Raw genomic sequence first — 13,027 nt, 5'->3', positions numbered from 1 at the left:
AGATAGCAAGTGCGAGGATCTTATTGTTTATAACTGCATCGGCATCAAACAGTTTAGCATGAAGAGGAGAAATTAGGTTAAGATTGTAACAATGATAAAGAATGATATATCCTGCTGTTTTCCTAGCCCACAATCAAGCTTTTCTTAAATTTAGCAACGCTAACTCTTCAGTTACACCCTAGAAATAGGATATAATAATTTTATAATATAGCACTTTCTGAAGGCCTAAATTTCTGCTGTAGCATAACAGACAAGAATCACATTGGCTATAATTCAGTGGCTGTATTAAAAAAAGAGGGGCACAAGTAGAACAATACCCTCAAAAGAAATTGTGAGTTTACAAATAAACATTTTATTTAGGTGAGTGTGTTTGTGTATGTGTGTGATATATCTCAACTTACCTCCGTCCTATGAACAAGCTGTTGGGTAGCATCATCATTCATTCGGAAGATTTCCAGAAAGGGATCAGATTTGCTGAAGAAATCCTGAAATGGAAAACATGGTACTTTTTTATGATTAAAACTCTTGGATTGTTTACATAAACTTATTTGCTTAACTATTGAATAGGCGAAAAGGCAATTTTTGTTTAATCTTTCAATCAATATCTGTTTCTATTTCAGTTGATTTTTTCCAAGTAGTCTCATATGTTCCAGTATAAGAACTTCATCCTATCTGTGAAATAGTGTTGACACTATTATGGTTTGGGCTGGCTTTGCTGCTTCTGGACCCAGGGTAGCTTGCCACAAAGTTAATATCTTGGAATAGGCAAGGCAAAGTCCTGACTTTAATCTGGAAAGACCTGAAGTGGGCAATTCTCATGAGGAAATCTACCAATATCCATGAATTGAAGCCATTCCACAGGGAAGCAAGGAACTAAAATTCTCCAAGCTGATTTATAGGACTGATCAATAATTATTGGAAATATTTAGTTGCAGTTATTTCTGGCCAACAGGGCACACCAGTTATTGAAAACAAAAGTTTACATATTTTTGTCACATACAAATATGCAGCCTTTAGTCACTTTTCTAAATGAAGTTTTTTGACTCATTTAATTGGGTTTTCTTTATCTCTTTTTATCTCTCTTTCTATAGAAAACACCATATGTTTTAGGTCATTGATAAAGAAAAATATTGAATAGAGGTCCAAACTTTTAAGTGTGTGTGTGTGTGTGTGTGTGTGTGCGATTTTGCCTTTCAGATAACATAAAATTATTTTGTTCATCACTGCCTGATGCTTTAAGATGGCAAGACAAATGAAAATAGTAGCCATTATCCTATGAATAAATTGGTGACTTCCTCACTTGGAATGACATTTTTAAAACTTTGGGCAATCTCAATTTGATTACATAAACACAACATAAACACAACAGCGAATAGATTAAAAAAGTTGTTTAATGAATTTATGCATATGGATAAAATATTTTTTTACCTAAAAGACAGATTAGAGATAATATGAGAATAATTTTGAATACTCTGGAATATTACGAAGTGCATTCAGTTAAGCAAATGGCAATGATATTCTTGGATGTGTGAAAAGTGTTTGACAATGTGAATTCGTAATTTATGATAAAACAATTACAAATTATGGACTTTGGGGGGAGATTTATAAAAATAATTATAACAGTCAGCAAAGGTAATGATGAATGGAGATATGACAGAAAAGTTTAATATAATGAAAGGAACAAGAGAAGGATGCCCTTTATCCCCATTATTATTTGTATTGACATTAAAAGCATTAAATAGAAATGTAAGAGCAAATAAAGAAATAAAGGGATTAAAAATCAAAAAAGAATATAAACTACAAGCCTTTGCAGATGATTTAGTATTCATCTTGGAGGAACCTCAAATAACAGGACCCAAATTAATAGATCAAATAGAAGAATATGGAGATGTGGCAGGACTGTAAATAAATAAAGAAAAGACAAAAATATAGGTGAAAAATATTACAGAAAAACAGAAAAACAGAAGAAAGACTTAATGGAGAAACTAGACATTCAGATTGCTAAGAAAGTAAAATACTTAGGAATCCAGTTAACTGCAAGATGTGTAATGATTAAAGAGGATAATTATTATAAACTGAAAAATCAAATTGAGAAAGACTTGGAGAAATGGAAAAATCTACAGTTACCACTAATGGGAAGGATTGCAATAATTAAGATGAATATATTACCGAGACTCTTATTTTTATTTCAAACAATACTGATAAAAGTAGAAAAGAAATATTTTGAACAATTAAATAAAATAGTAATGAAATTCATATGGCAAGGGAAAAAAGTGAGACTTAACATAAGGATATTACAAGATAGGCTTTGGACTACCTAATTGGGAACTATACTATCAGACAGAAGCATTGACGTGGATGAAAGAATGGATTGAATTAAGAAATACAAGACTATTAACTTTGGAAGGACATGATTTACAATTGGGACAGCATCAGGGGTGGGTTCTACAATTTTTACTACTTGTTATGTGGGCGTGGCTTATTTTGTGGGTGTGGCTTGATGGTCATGTGACAGTGGTGTGGCTTGATGGTCATGTGATTGGGAAGGCGTGGCCAACTCGATGTCAGTCACGTCAAGGGGTGCCTCCCCTGGCCCCTCCCCTCCCAGCCATTCCTTGTCACATCCAGCCTCAATGTATCTATAGTTCTGTAAAAATGTTGTTCATCTTTTTTCAACTTTATTTTCTACATACTATAAATGCACTTTCATGGACCACTGAAAGGAGGAAATGGCTCACATGCTTTGCCCAAGAGTGTGATAGGCAACAGATTTTTGAGGGGTTGACAGAAAGAAGGTGGGGAATGTATTTTACAAGGACCAGAAGGTAAAACAAGAAGCAATGGATGGAAACTGAAGGAAGAGAGAAGCAACCTAAAACTAAGGATAAACTTCCTGACAATGTGAACCAATATAGGTGCAGAAATATTTCAGTCTTAATTTCACATATAAAATAGCCATTCATGTAATACAACCTGCATATTGTTCAAAACAGTCATTAGTATCATGGCTGATGTTTGACAGCAAGCCTAAAAATCAAAAATTTCAAGAGTGCTTCTTTCTCTATATATATACAAAACATCACGTACCAGGAATAGCATATTAAGATGGACTTATGCAGTGGTAGGTTTCAAAAAATTTTCCTATTGGTTCTGTGGATGTGGCTTGGTGGGCATGGTTTGGCAGGCGTGACAGGGGAAGGATACTGCAAAATCCCCATTCCCTCCCCACTGCAGGAAAAGGTTACTTCAAAAACCCCATTCCCTCCCCACCCCACTAACCAGCTCTGGGAAGGAATCAAACTCCCCCACTTCATTTCCCCAGATGAAATATTACTCATAAGAAAAGGCTTCCAAAAAAGCAAGGAAAAATCAAGCTGCTAACAAGGAACCTGCCTGATACTCATTCCACATTCCTGCCAGCTGCATAAAGGAAACTTTGTAAGAAGAAAACAACTACCGGTGCTTAGAGATAATAGAAAGTAGAAGCCGGAAGTTCTGCTCCATTTACAAGCAAGCATTCAAGATACGATATTTCAAAAGGGAAATTGCCCAAACCTTTTTAGAAACACAAAGCCCATGTTGCACAAATCCCAAAACTTCAAAAATATAGAACCATATAAGAATCCCTCCTCTGGACTTCCGGGTGGCTCCACCTCTTCGCTGAGCCCTAATTAAAGGGGCTCCGCACTGAACATCGTAAAGCCAGGAAAAGCCGGCTTTAATCTTTTTCCCTGGATGAAAGGGGAAGATAAGAGCAGCAGGAAATGTTGGTAGACCTCCCCAGAGGCTTTGTTTTAATTAAGCAGAGCTTCGAAGGGTCGACGGGTCCCATAAATATTCCTGCCATAAGCTCCGACTTCAGTGCGCTCCTGCAAAAGCAGGAAAAGAAGAAAGTGTCCATCTCTGCTAATTGTCTTATCTTTATGGATCTCTTTAAGCAGACGGAATGAGTGCCAGCGGACAATTATTGGATTGCAAGTATTTTTGATTTCCTGACTTCTATCTTCTAAAAAAGAGAAAAATTTTTTTCCTTTGTTTTAATTGACTCTTAAAGATGGCGCCTGAACGGGAGTGAAAGTGACGAATGGAATTTCAAACAGTCTGTGCAACTAAGAAGATAAGAAATGTTATGTGTGGATTTTAATGAAGTGAACTGAGCTCTCCTATACTTAAAGGGGAAAAGAGAAGTTTCTAGACTTATATTTTGTGAATTTTAAAACTGAAATGGCTACTAAACCACCTAAGACTGGGGGCAGAAGGGGTTCTGAACCAGCTTTAGAAGATCTGATTAAAGAGCAAGGGAAAGTGTCTGAAGAAAGATTTAAGGAGATTATGGATAATAATGAGAAAATAAGAGAAGACATAAAAGAGAATAATAAAAAAATAAGAGAAGATATCTTGATGGCTTTTCAAGGTTTGGCAAAAAGACTGGAGGAAGTGGAGGAGGAGGTGCAAGAAATTGTTCAGTCAAATCAACAAATAGAAAATAGAATGGGGAATGCAAATCAAATTGGATAAAAATGAAGATCAAGTGGTGGTGATGCAGTATAGAATGATGGAAGGAGCTCTGAGAATTAGAGGTTTGAATGAGGAGAAAGGGGAAGATTTAAAAATTTTATCAGAAGCTCTGGCTGAATTTATTGAACTTGATCCACAAGAGGTTGCTTATCAAATTGACAAAATTTATAGAGTTAATTCTTGGATTGCTAGGCAAAAGAAACTTCCTAGAGACATTGTGGTTTATTTTTTGAAAAGAACAGTGAGGAATCAAATTTTGCAAGTTGCTTTTCAGAAAAACTTGAAAATAGGGGAACAGGAGTTGAAGGTTTTGAAAGAGATTCCTCCCAAGATGTTAAGGGATAGAAAGGACTTTACATTTTTTACACAAGAACTTAAGAAATACCAGATTCAATTTAGATGGGAGGTTCCAGTTGGCTTGACAGTGTATTATCAAGGAAGGAGATATCGTATTGACACAGTGCTTAAGGCCAAAGATTTTCTTTCTACAGTGCTGAAATTTGAAATAGAAATAATAGAAAAAAGAATTCAAGAGACTCAAATGGGTGTGGAAGCTGAGGTGATTCCAGTGATGTTACCATCAGAGGAACAACCACAAGAACAAAGACTGACGAGGGAGCCCTTAAGCGTAAAGAAAAGGAGCAACAAACTCAAAGTAAAGTTCAGGATTCTGCTACAGAAGCGGTGGAGGAGCACGTCAAGATACGGGAGGACGATCTTCAGTTGATTGCTCAAAGGCTTCAGCAGCCCAGTAATGGCAAATAAAATCTTGACTTGGAATGTCAATGGTTTGAACTCAGCTCAGAAGAGAAGAAAATATTTCATTATTTGAAACAATTTAAAATGATGTTATTTGCTTACAAGAAACGCATATTAAATTATCAGATCAAAAGTACCTAATAAACTCAAAGTTAGGTAAACATTTTGTTGCTTCAGCTTTGGAGAAAAAACATGGCATAGTGGTTTATTTGAGAAAAGATATACCAGCCAAGTTAATAGAGGCAGATATTCACGGAAGATATATTGCTATTGAACTTACAATAGAAACAAAAAGGACTCTCTTGCTTGGTATATATGCACCCAATCAGCGACAAGAAAAATTTTATAGAATGTTATATGATAAGTTGAATCTATGGGATTATAAATCGTGCATTATATTGGGAGATTGGAATGGAGTAATGGATACACGAAAGGACAAGAGAATTTCTTCCAAGAAGATACCTGCACATGCAAAGCTGCCTAAATCCTTTTTTGATATGATAGAAGATTTTGAGTTAAGAGATGTATGGAGACTGCGGAATTTGGATACTTTTTTTTCTGATAGGCATCAATCCTTCTCACGTATTGATTTTATTTTAATTTCTAATGATTTGCTTTTTAGGGTGAAGAAAACTAAGATATTTCCAAGATGTTTGTCTGATCATAGTCCTGTTTGGATGGAATTGCAATATGGAAAAGAGGGTAGAAGGACTTGGAGATTAAATGAAAATTTGTTTAGATATCAGGATAATGTAAATCAATGTAAAAAGCAGATGAAAGAATTTTTTGATTATAATTTGAATAATGAAACATCGATAGAAATGGTTTGGGACTCCAGTAAAGCTTTTATGAGAGGTGTATTAATATATCTTAATAATAGACAGAGAAATAAGCAACAAAGACAGCGTAGGTATTTAGAAGAGGAAATTTATAAGAAACAACAATTATTAATACATAATCCACATGATCAAAAACTTAAAGATGCAATAAAGTTACTACAGAATCAATTTAATATGATAATGGCTGATCAGGTGGCAACAAATATACAATATGCCAAACATAATACATTTGTAATGCAAATAGACCTGGTAGGTGGTTAGCATACACTTTAAGGAAAAGACAAAAACAACGTACTATAGAAAAAATAGAATATAAAGGTAAAGAGAGATATCAACAGGATAAAATTAAAAAAGCTTTTTTAGAATATTATACAAATTTATATCTTAAAGATAATATATTGAATAGGGATATTGATAATTATTTGAAGGAATATAAGGTTAAAAATTTAACTTTAGAACAAACGGATGAACTGAATCGGCCTATAACCTCGGAAGAAATTATTTTGGTAATTAAACAATTAAAAATGGGGAAAACTCCTGGTACGGATGGGCTCACAGTTAGTTATTATAGGAATTTACAGGATGAGATGTTAGGTCCACTTAAGGAATTATTTAATCAGATACAACTAGGAGGGGGAATTCCCCCCTCATGGAGAACCTCTTTTATTTCATTGATACCAAAGAGGAACAGGATTGTTCTAAACCTGGGAATTATAGGCCAATCTCACTTTTAAATAATGATTATAAGATTTTTGTTAAAATAATAGCTAATAGATTAATGTTGATTCTGCAGCGAAGAATTCATAATGATCAATCTGGATTTATAAAAGGGAGACAGATGAGGAATAATGTTAGGCAGATTGTTAATTTACTGGAGTACTTAGAAAAGCAAAATTTTATTCCAGCAGCATTTATTTTTCTCGATGCAGAGAAAGCTTTTGATCGATTGCATTGGGATTTTTTATTTAAATTAATAGAAAAGATGCAATTTGGAGATGGTTTTTTAAGAATAATTAGGGCAATTTATGGAGAGCAAACAGCACAGATTATAATCAATGGTAGCTTAACAGAACCTTTTAAGATTGCGAAAGGAACAAGACAGGGATGTCCTTTATCACCATTATTGTTTATTTTAACTCTAGAACCATTATTGGATAAAATACGAGAAGTAAAGGAGATAGAGGAATTAGAGTTAGACAGTATGAATATAAGTTAAGAGCTTTTGCAGATGATTTGGTGATTACTTTAACAAACCCTATAAATTCTAGTAAATCTTTGATGGAAATTATTGATCAATATGGGAATGTCTCAGGGTTTAAGGTAAATCAGAAAAGACAAAAGTGATAATAAAAATATGGCCAGACAACAGAAAGAAAAACTAGAGGAAGTAACAGGATTTGAAATTGTAAAGAAGGTTAAGTACTTAGGGGTTTATATTACGTCGTCAAATGTGAAATTGTATAAGAATAACTATGAGGTTTTATGGCAAAAAGTTCAGAAGGAGTTGATTGTTTGGAAAAAATTGCAATTATCTTTGCTGGGAGAATTGCTGCTATTAAAATGAATGTTTTACCTAGATTTTTATTCCTCTTTCAGATGATACCAATAATTAAGAAAGATAAGAATCTTGAGGAATGGCAGAAGGGAATTAACAAATTTATATGGGAAGGTAAAAAAGCTAGGGTTAAAATGAAAATAATTCAATATTCTCGGAAAGGGAGGTTTAAAATGCCTAATTTTAAATTATATCATGAAGCAGCTGCTCTCTCTGCAATAAGTGATTGGTTTAATTTAACAGAGGACAGAATTTTGAATATAGAAGGTTATGATTTGCTATATGGATGGCATGCATATTTAATTTATGACAAAAAGTGGATAAGGCCTTTAAAAATCATGTGCTAAGAAATGCCCTTCATGTGTTTGGAAAAATACTCTTATAAACTAAATTATAAGGTTCCTATATGGGCAAGTCCTAGACATACAGTAGAAAATATAAACATAGAACAGAATCAGGAAATGATTACATATAAAGATCTTTTGTATACTGAAAGAGGTAATTTGCAGTTAAAATCTCTGCAAGTATTAAGAGAGGAAGGAAAAATTATACTTGGTTTCAATATGAGCAACTACGTGCTAGATGGAAGGAGATCAGAAAATTGGTATAGAGCAGAACGAGGGAAATTTGGTAAAGCAAATTAGAAATCAGTCTCAGGAGCATATAAAGAGATTGTATAATGTGTTACTTGAAATAGATTCTGAAAGGGACTTGGTAAAGGACTGTATGATAAAGTGGGCACAAAATTTTCAGGAGCCAATATTATTGGAAACGTGGGAAAAATTTGGGTTAGAAATGTTAAATTCACGCAGGCACAGAATCTGAGGAAAATTTTTATAAAATGTTTTATAGATGGCATCTAGATCCTAAAAATTATCGTATGTATCCAGAAATGCAAGCAAAATGTTGGAGATGTAATTGTGATGACGCTACATATTTTCACATTTGGTGGACTTGTAAGGACATAAAGGCCTTTTGGATAAAAATTTGGTGGATTTTACAAAATGTTCTGAAAAGAAGATAAAGTTCCTGCCGCAATTTTTCTTGTTGGGAATTATTACGGATTGTACAGTAATTGAGACTAAATTGATTTTAAATCTAATAACTGCAGCAAGATTACTAATAGGACAATATTGGAAGAAAAAGAAGTACCAACAATAGAAGAATGGATATTGAAAGTTGCCAATTTGGCTGAGATGGCGAAGATATCAGCCTTTTGAAAGACAATACGCAAGAAAGATACTTAAAGGAATGGAAAAATGGATTGACTATATTCAACGTAGATATCAGACTAAGAGTTATCAGACTGTTTTGAATGATTATGATGTATTATTTTTGATTGCTTTTGGGGGAAGTTAGGAATTGATGATCGTAGGGGTACAATTAAGTTGGGATGAAAATTTTTTAGCATATGTTTGTTTTATTTTTAACTATACCTTGTGCTCGTTCCGGGAAGTCGGGGGAGGGGTTGCGAAGGAGGGGAGGAGGGGAAAGGGGAAAAAAAAATTTTGTAAAACTTTTTGAATAAAAAAAAAAAAAAAAAAAAAGAATCCCTCCTCTTATCCAGTTTGTTGTTCAGCTGACCCAGAAACGAACTGCTGAATATCACTTTGCTTCTGCAGGTAAAAACCTCCAGCAGCTGCTTCTTGGCTTCTCAATTTAAAGCAACGGTGTCTTTTTTCTCCTTTCTTCTTCTTTGCCAAGTGATTTCCTGTCTGAAAAGCAAGCCCTGATTTTTTCCTTCTAGCTGATCAGTTGGGAGTCAGGAGGCTGCGAATAGACTGGGGGGTGGGACCAGGCAGAGTGGTATTTACTGGTTCTCTGAACTACTCAAAATTTCCATTACCAGTTTGCAGAACTGAGAAAAACTGGTAGCAACCCACCACTGGACAGCATGCTTTTTTATGGAATGGCAAAAATAAGATGCACAGTTATTTTCAAAGATATTAGGTAAGAAATGCATTATTATTAGTATGGGAGAATGTTAGAGATAAATATTATTTGAAAATACCAATATGGTTATCTAGAATGGAAGCATTAATACATCCAAATATGATTAATATGAGGACTATTCTTAGATATAAAGATATACTAACAGATAAGGGGGAATTGAAAAAGAAACAAGAAATAGAAGAACAAGGGATTGAAATGGATTGGTATACACAATTACAAATACAAACAAGATATGAAAAAGATGCTAAACTATATGGTTTTTACTTGGAAATGACAGAGCTGGATGAGATACTCACAGGAACAGATGAAAAAATGAATAAAAAAACTATATAATTACTCATTGAGTATTAAACTAGAAGTACAACAGGTAAAAGAAACAATGATAGCATGGGCTAAGAATTTTGGATATACAATTGGGTTAGACAAATGGCAGCAAATATGGGAAAGAAATTATAAATAAACTATGTCCACAGCACATAAAGAAAAACAATAAAAAATGTTCTATATATGGCACATGGCACCTGAAAAATTGGCAAAAATGTCATTTAGATCAGCTAAATGCTGGAAATGCCATCAGATACCAGTATCATATTATCATATGTGGTGGACGTATCCAGAAGTGAGGAACTACTGGATTAAAATTAGAACATGGCTAGAGGAAATGATACAACAACGTATTGATTTAAAAACTGAACTGTTCCTATTGGGTATCTTACCAGAGAAATATAGTAAAGAGAATACTTGTTTGATTATACATACTGTAATTGCAGCAAGAATTGCATTTGCGCAAAATTAGAAAGCAGAAAAAATCCCTTTAGAGGGAGAAGTAATTAAGAAAATATTGGAATGTGCAGAAATGAATAAATTAACACTAGTAATTAAAGAAAAGGAAGAATTGGAAGAATTGGAGTATTTTAAAGTATGGGGGCAATTATATCAATGGTTAAAGAAGATATATATATATATATATATATATATATATATATATATATATATATATATATATATATATATATATATATATATATATATATATATATATAGCATAATAATCCTACCAGCAGACAAGGGCAACGGTGGTTATGAACACATCTGACTACCAAACCAAATTAACCAACCTACTCCAAGACCCTGCAACCTATATACAAACACCCGTGAAAACCTCAGAAAACAAATATATATATATATGTCAGGCCTGGAAACCATATTAGACTTTAGGGTTCCAGACGCTGCCACATTTTTCCCCTGAGGGGAGGAAGGGGGGCTGAGGGGTATGGTAACATTCTTTAAACGGTCAAGGTTGGATGGTGTTCACATCTGCAGGAAGAGTGGCAAGAAGATATTCGAATGAACTGGGAGAACGTGGGACCATGTGACCATCAAAGGGGTCAGGGGGGTGGGACTCTTGGGGTTTGTATAACTGGGAAAAGAATCCGGAAATTCAGTTTTGGAATTTCACTCATCATGTGCCAGTTTCCTCATGCTAGTAAAGAACTCTGAAAAACAATGGCTTCTGAGTTTTTTTTATGCAAAAGAGGTTTTTCTGGAACCTTGACACACACACACACACACACACACACACACACACATAATTGATGAATTAATATAAACAAAAAATTTGGGAAGAATGATGTAATCTAAATGAAAATATATAAAGGTATGGTAGAAATATAATTTGAAAATGATGGAATAGAAGTCACAAAATATGCACTCAGATGAAACACTGAATGATTAAGGATGTATGTTTGTATGTATGTTTGTTTAAAAACAATAAAAAACTTTTATTAAAAAAATAAATTGGCGATTATTAAAAGAAGCATTATTAATTCAGTTTGCCATGCTGTGTAGAAAAAATATAAGCTAATGATGTGGGAAAATATTTCTATTTCCTTCAATGGATTAGGGAAAACATCTTGCACAGGAACACTGTGAAATCTTTTTCTAACTGGAAAGATTATGGGACATTCTAGAAGGTGAAGACAGAAACTCTCCTGTGGGTTGGGAAAGGATATTTGTTAAATATGCCACATTAGAAAACTATCTCCCATACAAGCCTGCTGCTGTGGGGTTATTTATTAGTTTCACAGCCTAATAAAAATTCAAGAGATAATCTGCTAAACAGACAGCAGCAATTTTCCATTACAATATCTGCAAAAGAGTCTATCTCTTCTTCACTTTATTCAGTCATTAAATAAAAATGGAGTACAGCTCCACTTTGGGATAACTCAGAGTAGTGGGATTCAGCCAGTTCGGATGAATCGATTGTTAAAATTCTGCACTGGCCCTGCCCCACCCTGCCCAGTCACTCCTCATCTTGCCCACTCACTCCGCATAGCTGCTGCTGCTCTCAGTCTGGTTTGACCACACAGTCTCTGCAGGCCAGCCAGCTTGCCTGCCTGCCTTCGCCGCCGCAGCTGCATCTCAGGGGTGAAATCTAAAAATTTTCCCTACTGGTTCTGTGGGCGTGGCTTAATTGGTGGGCATGGCTTGGTGGTCAGATGTCTGGGTGGGCATGGCCAATAACAATTAATAATAAAAATAATTAACAAAGTATACAAAACAATAAGAGGTACCAAAACCAACTTTCACATTTTATGCACAACACAACACAACACAACACAACACAACTGACTCACACACAATGTAAAAGCAGCTGCACTTCACCCAAAATGGCCCCTGCAACAAGCAGGAACCTCACACTTTCACATTTTACACACACACAACACAACTGACTCACACACACACAAAATGCCACATACAGCTTTGTGAGATTTTGTGTGTTTGTGTAGTTAGAATGAAACACTACAGAAACACACCAAATCTCAGAAAGCTGCACAAATATTTTATATTATTTTATTTTATTTTATTTTATTGTGGACTTCAAATCCCAGAGTTCCTCAGCCAGCAAACCAGGAAGTCAAAGCAAGCTTTTTTTTTCTTCAGTAGCTGAAGAAAGCATGGCATTGCCAGCCCGAAAGAGCAGTAATTATAGGTAAGTGAGGAGGGGGAATTGGCTGGGCATGGGTGGGGGCTCTTGTAAGTGGGGGCTGTTAAAAAGTGATTTTAAAAGCCTGCTAGGATCAGGAAACTCCTCTGGGATCGCCAGAGGAAAAAAAATTTTTTAAAGTCAGCTCCTCTGATGATCTCAGCTGAAGTTCCCTCATAGCAGCCCAGAACCTCTTAAAATAATTGTTTTAACATGTAGAAAACATGTTTTTTTAAGGTTCTGGTGATGAGGAACTCAGCTGGGAGTGCCAGAGGAGCTTTCTTTTCCTTTTTTCCCCCTTTTGGCTGAAGAGGTTTTTTTTAAAAAAAACTTTTAAAGTGTTCTGATGATCTCTGCTCAGCCCCGCGATCATCAGAGAGTTTTTTTTTTTAACTTTTAAAGACATGTTTTTGGCTG

At 34.7% G+C, this 13,027-nt stretch overlaps 1 protein-coding gene across 1 annotated transcript in view; it reads right to left on the bottom strand.

The window, feature by feature from the left end:
* Positions 1–13,027, bottom strand: part of CPNE4 (copine 4) — a 479,775-nt gene that overhangs the window by 125,898 nt on the left and 340,850 nt on the right. The window contains exon 6 of the mRNA XM_058181101.1: positions 402–485. Coding sequence (XP_058037084.1) covers positions 402–485 — 84 coding nt within the window. The remainder of the gene's footprint in view (positions 1–401; positions 486–13,027) is intronic.

Source organism: Ahaetulla prasina, chromosome 4 (assembly GCF_028640845.1).
Source record: "Ahaetulla prasina isolate Xishuangbanna chromosome 4, ASM2864084v1, whole genome shotgun sequence".
Taxonomy (NCBI): domain Eukaryota; kingdom Metazoa; phylum Chordata; class Lepidosauria; order Squamata; family Colubridae; genus Ahaetulla; species Ahaetulla prasina.
The sequence above is the reverse complement of the archived record's forward strand: the minus strand, read 5'-3'. Positions and strand labels throughout refer to the sequence as shown.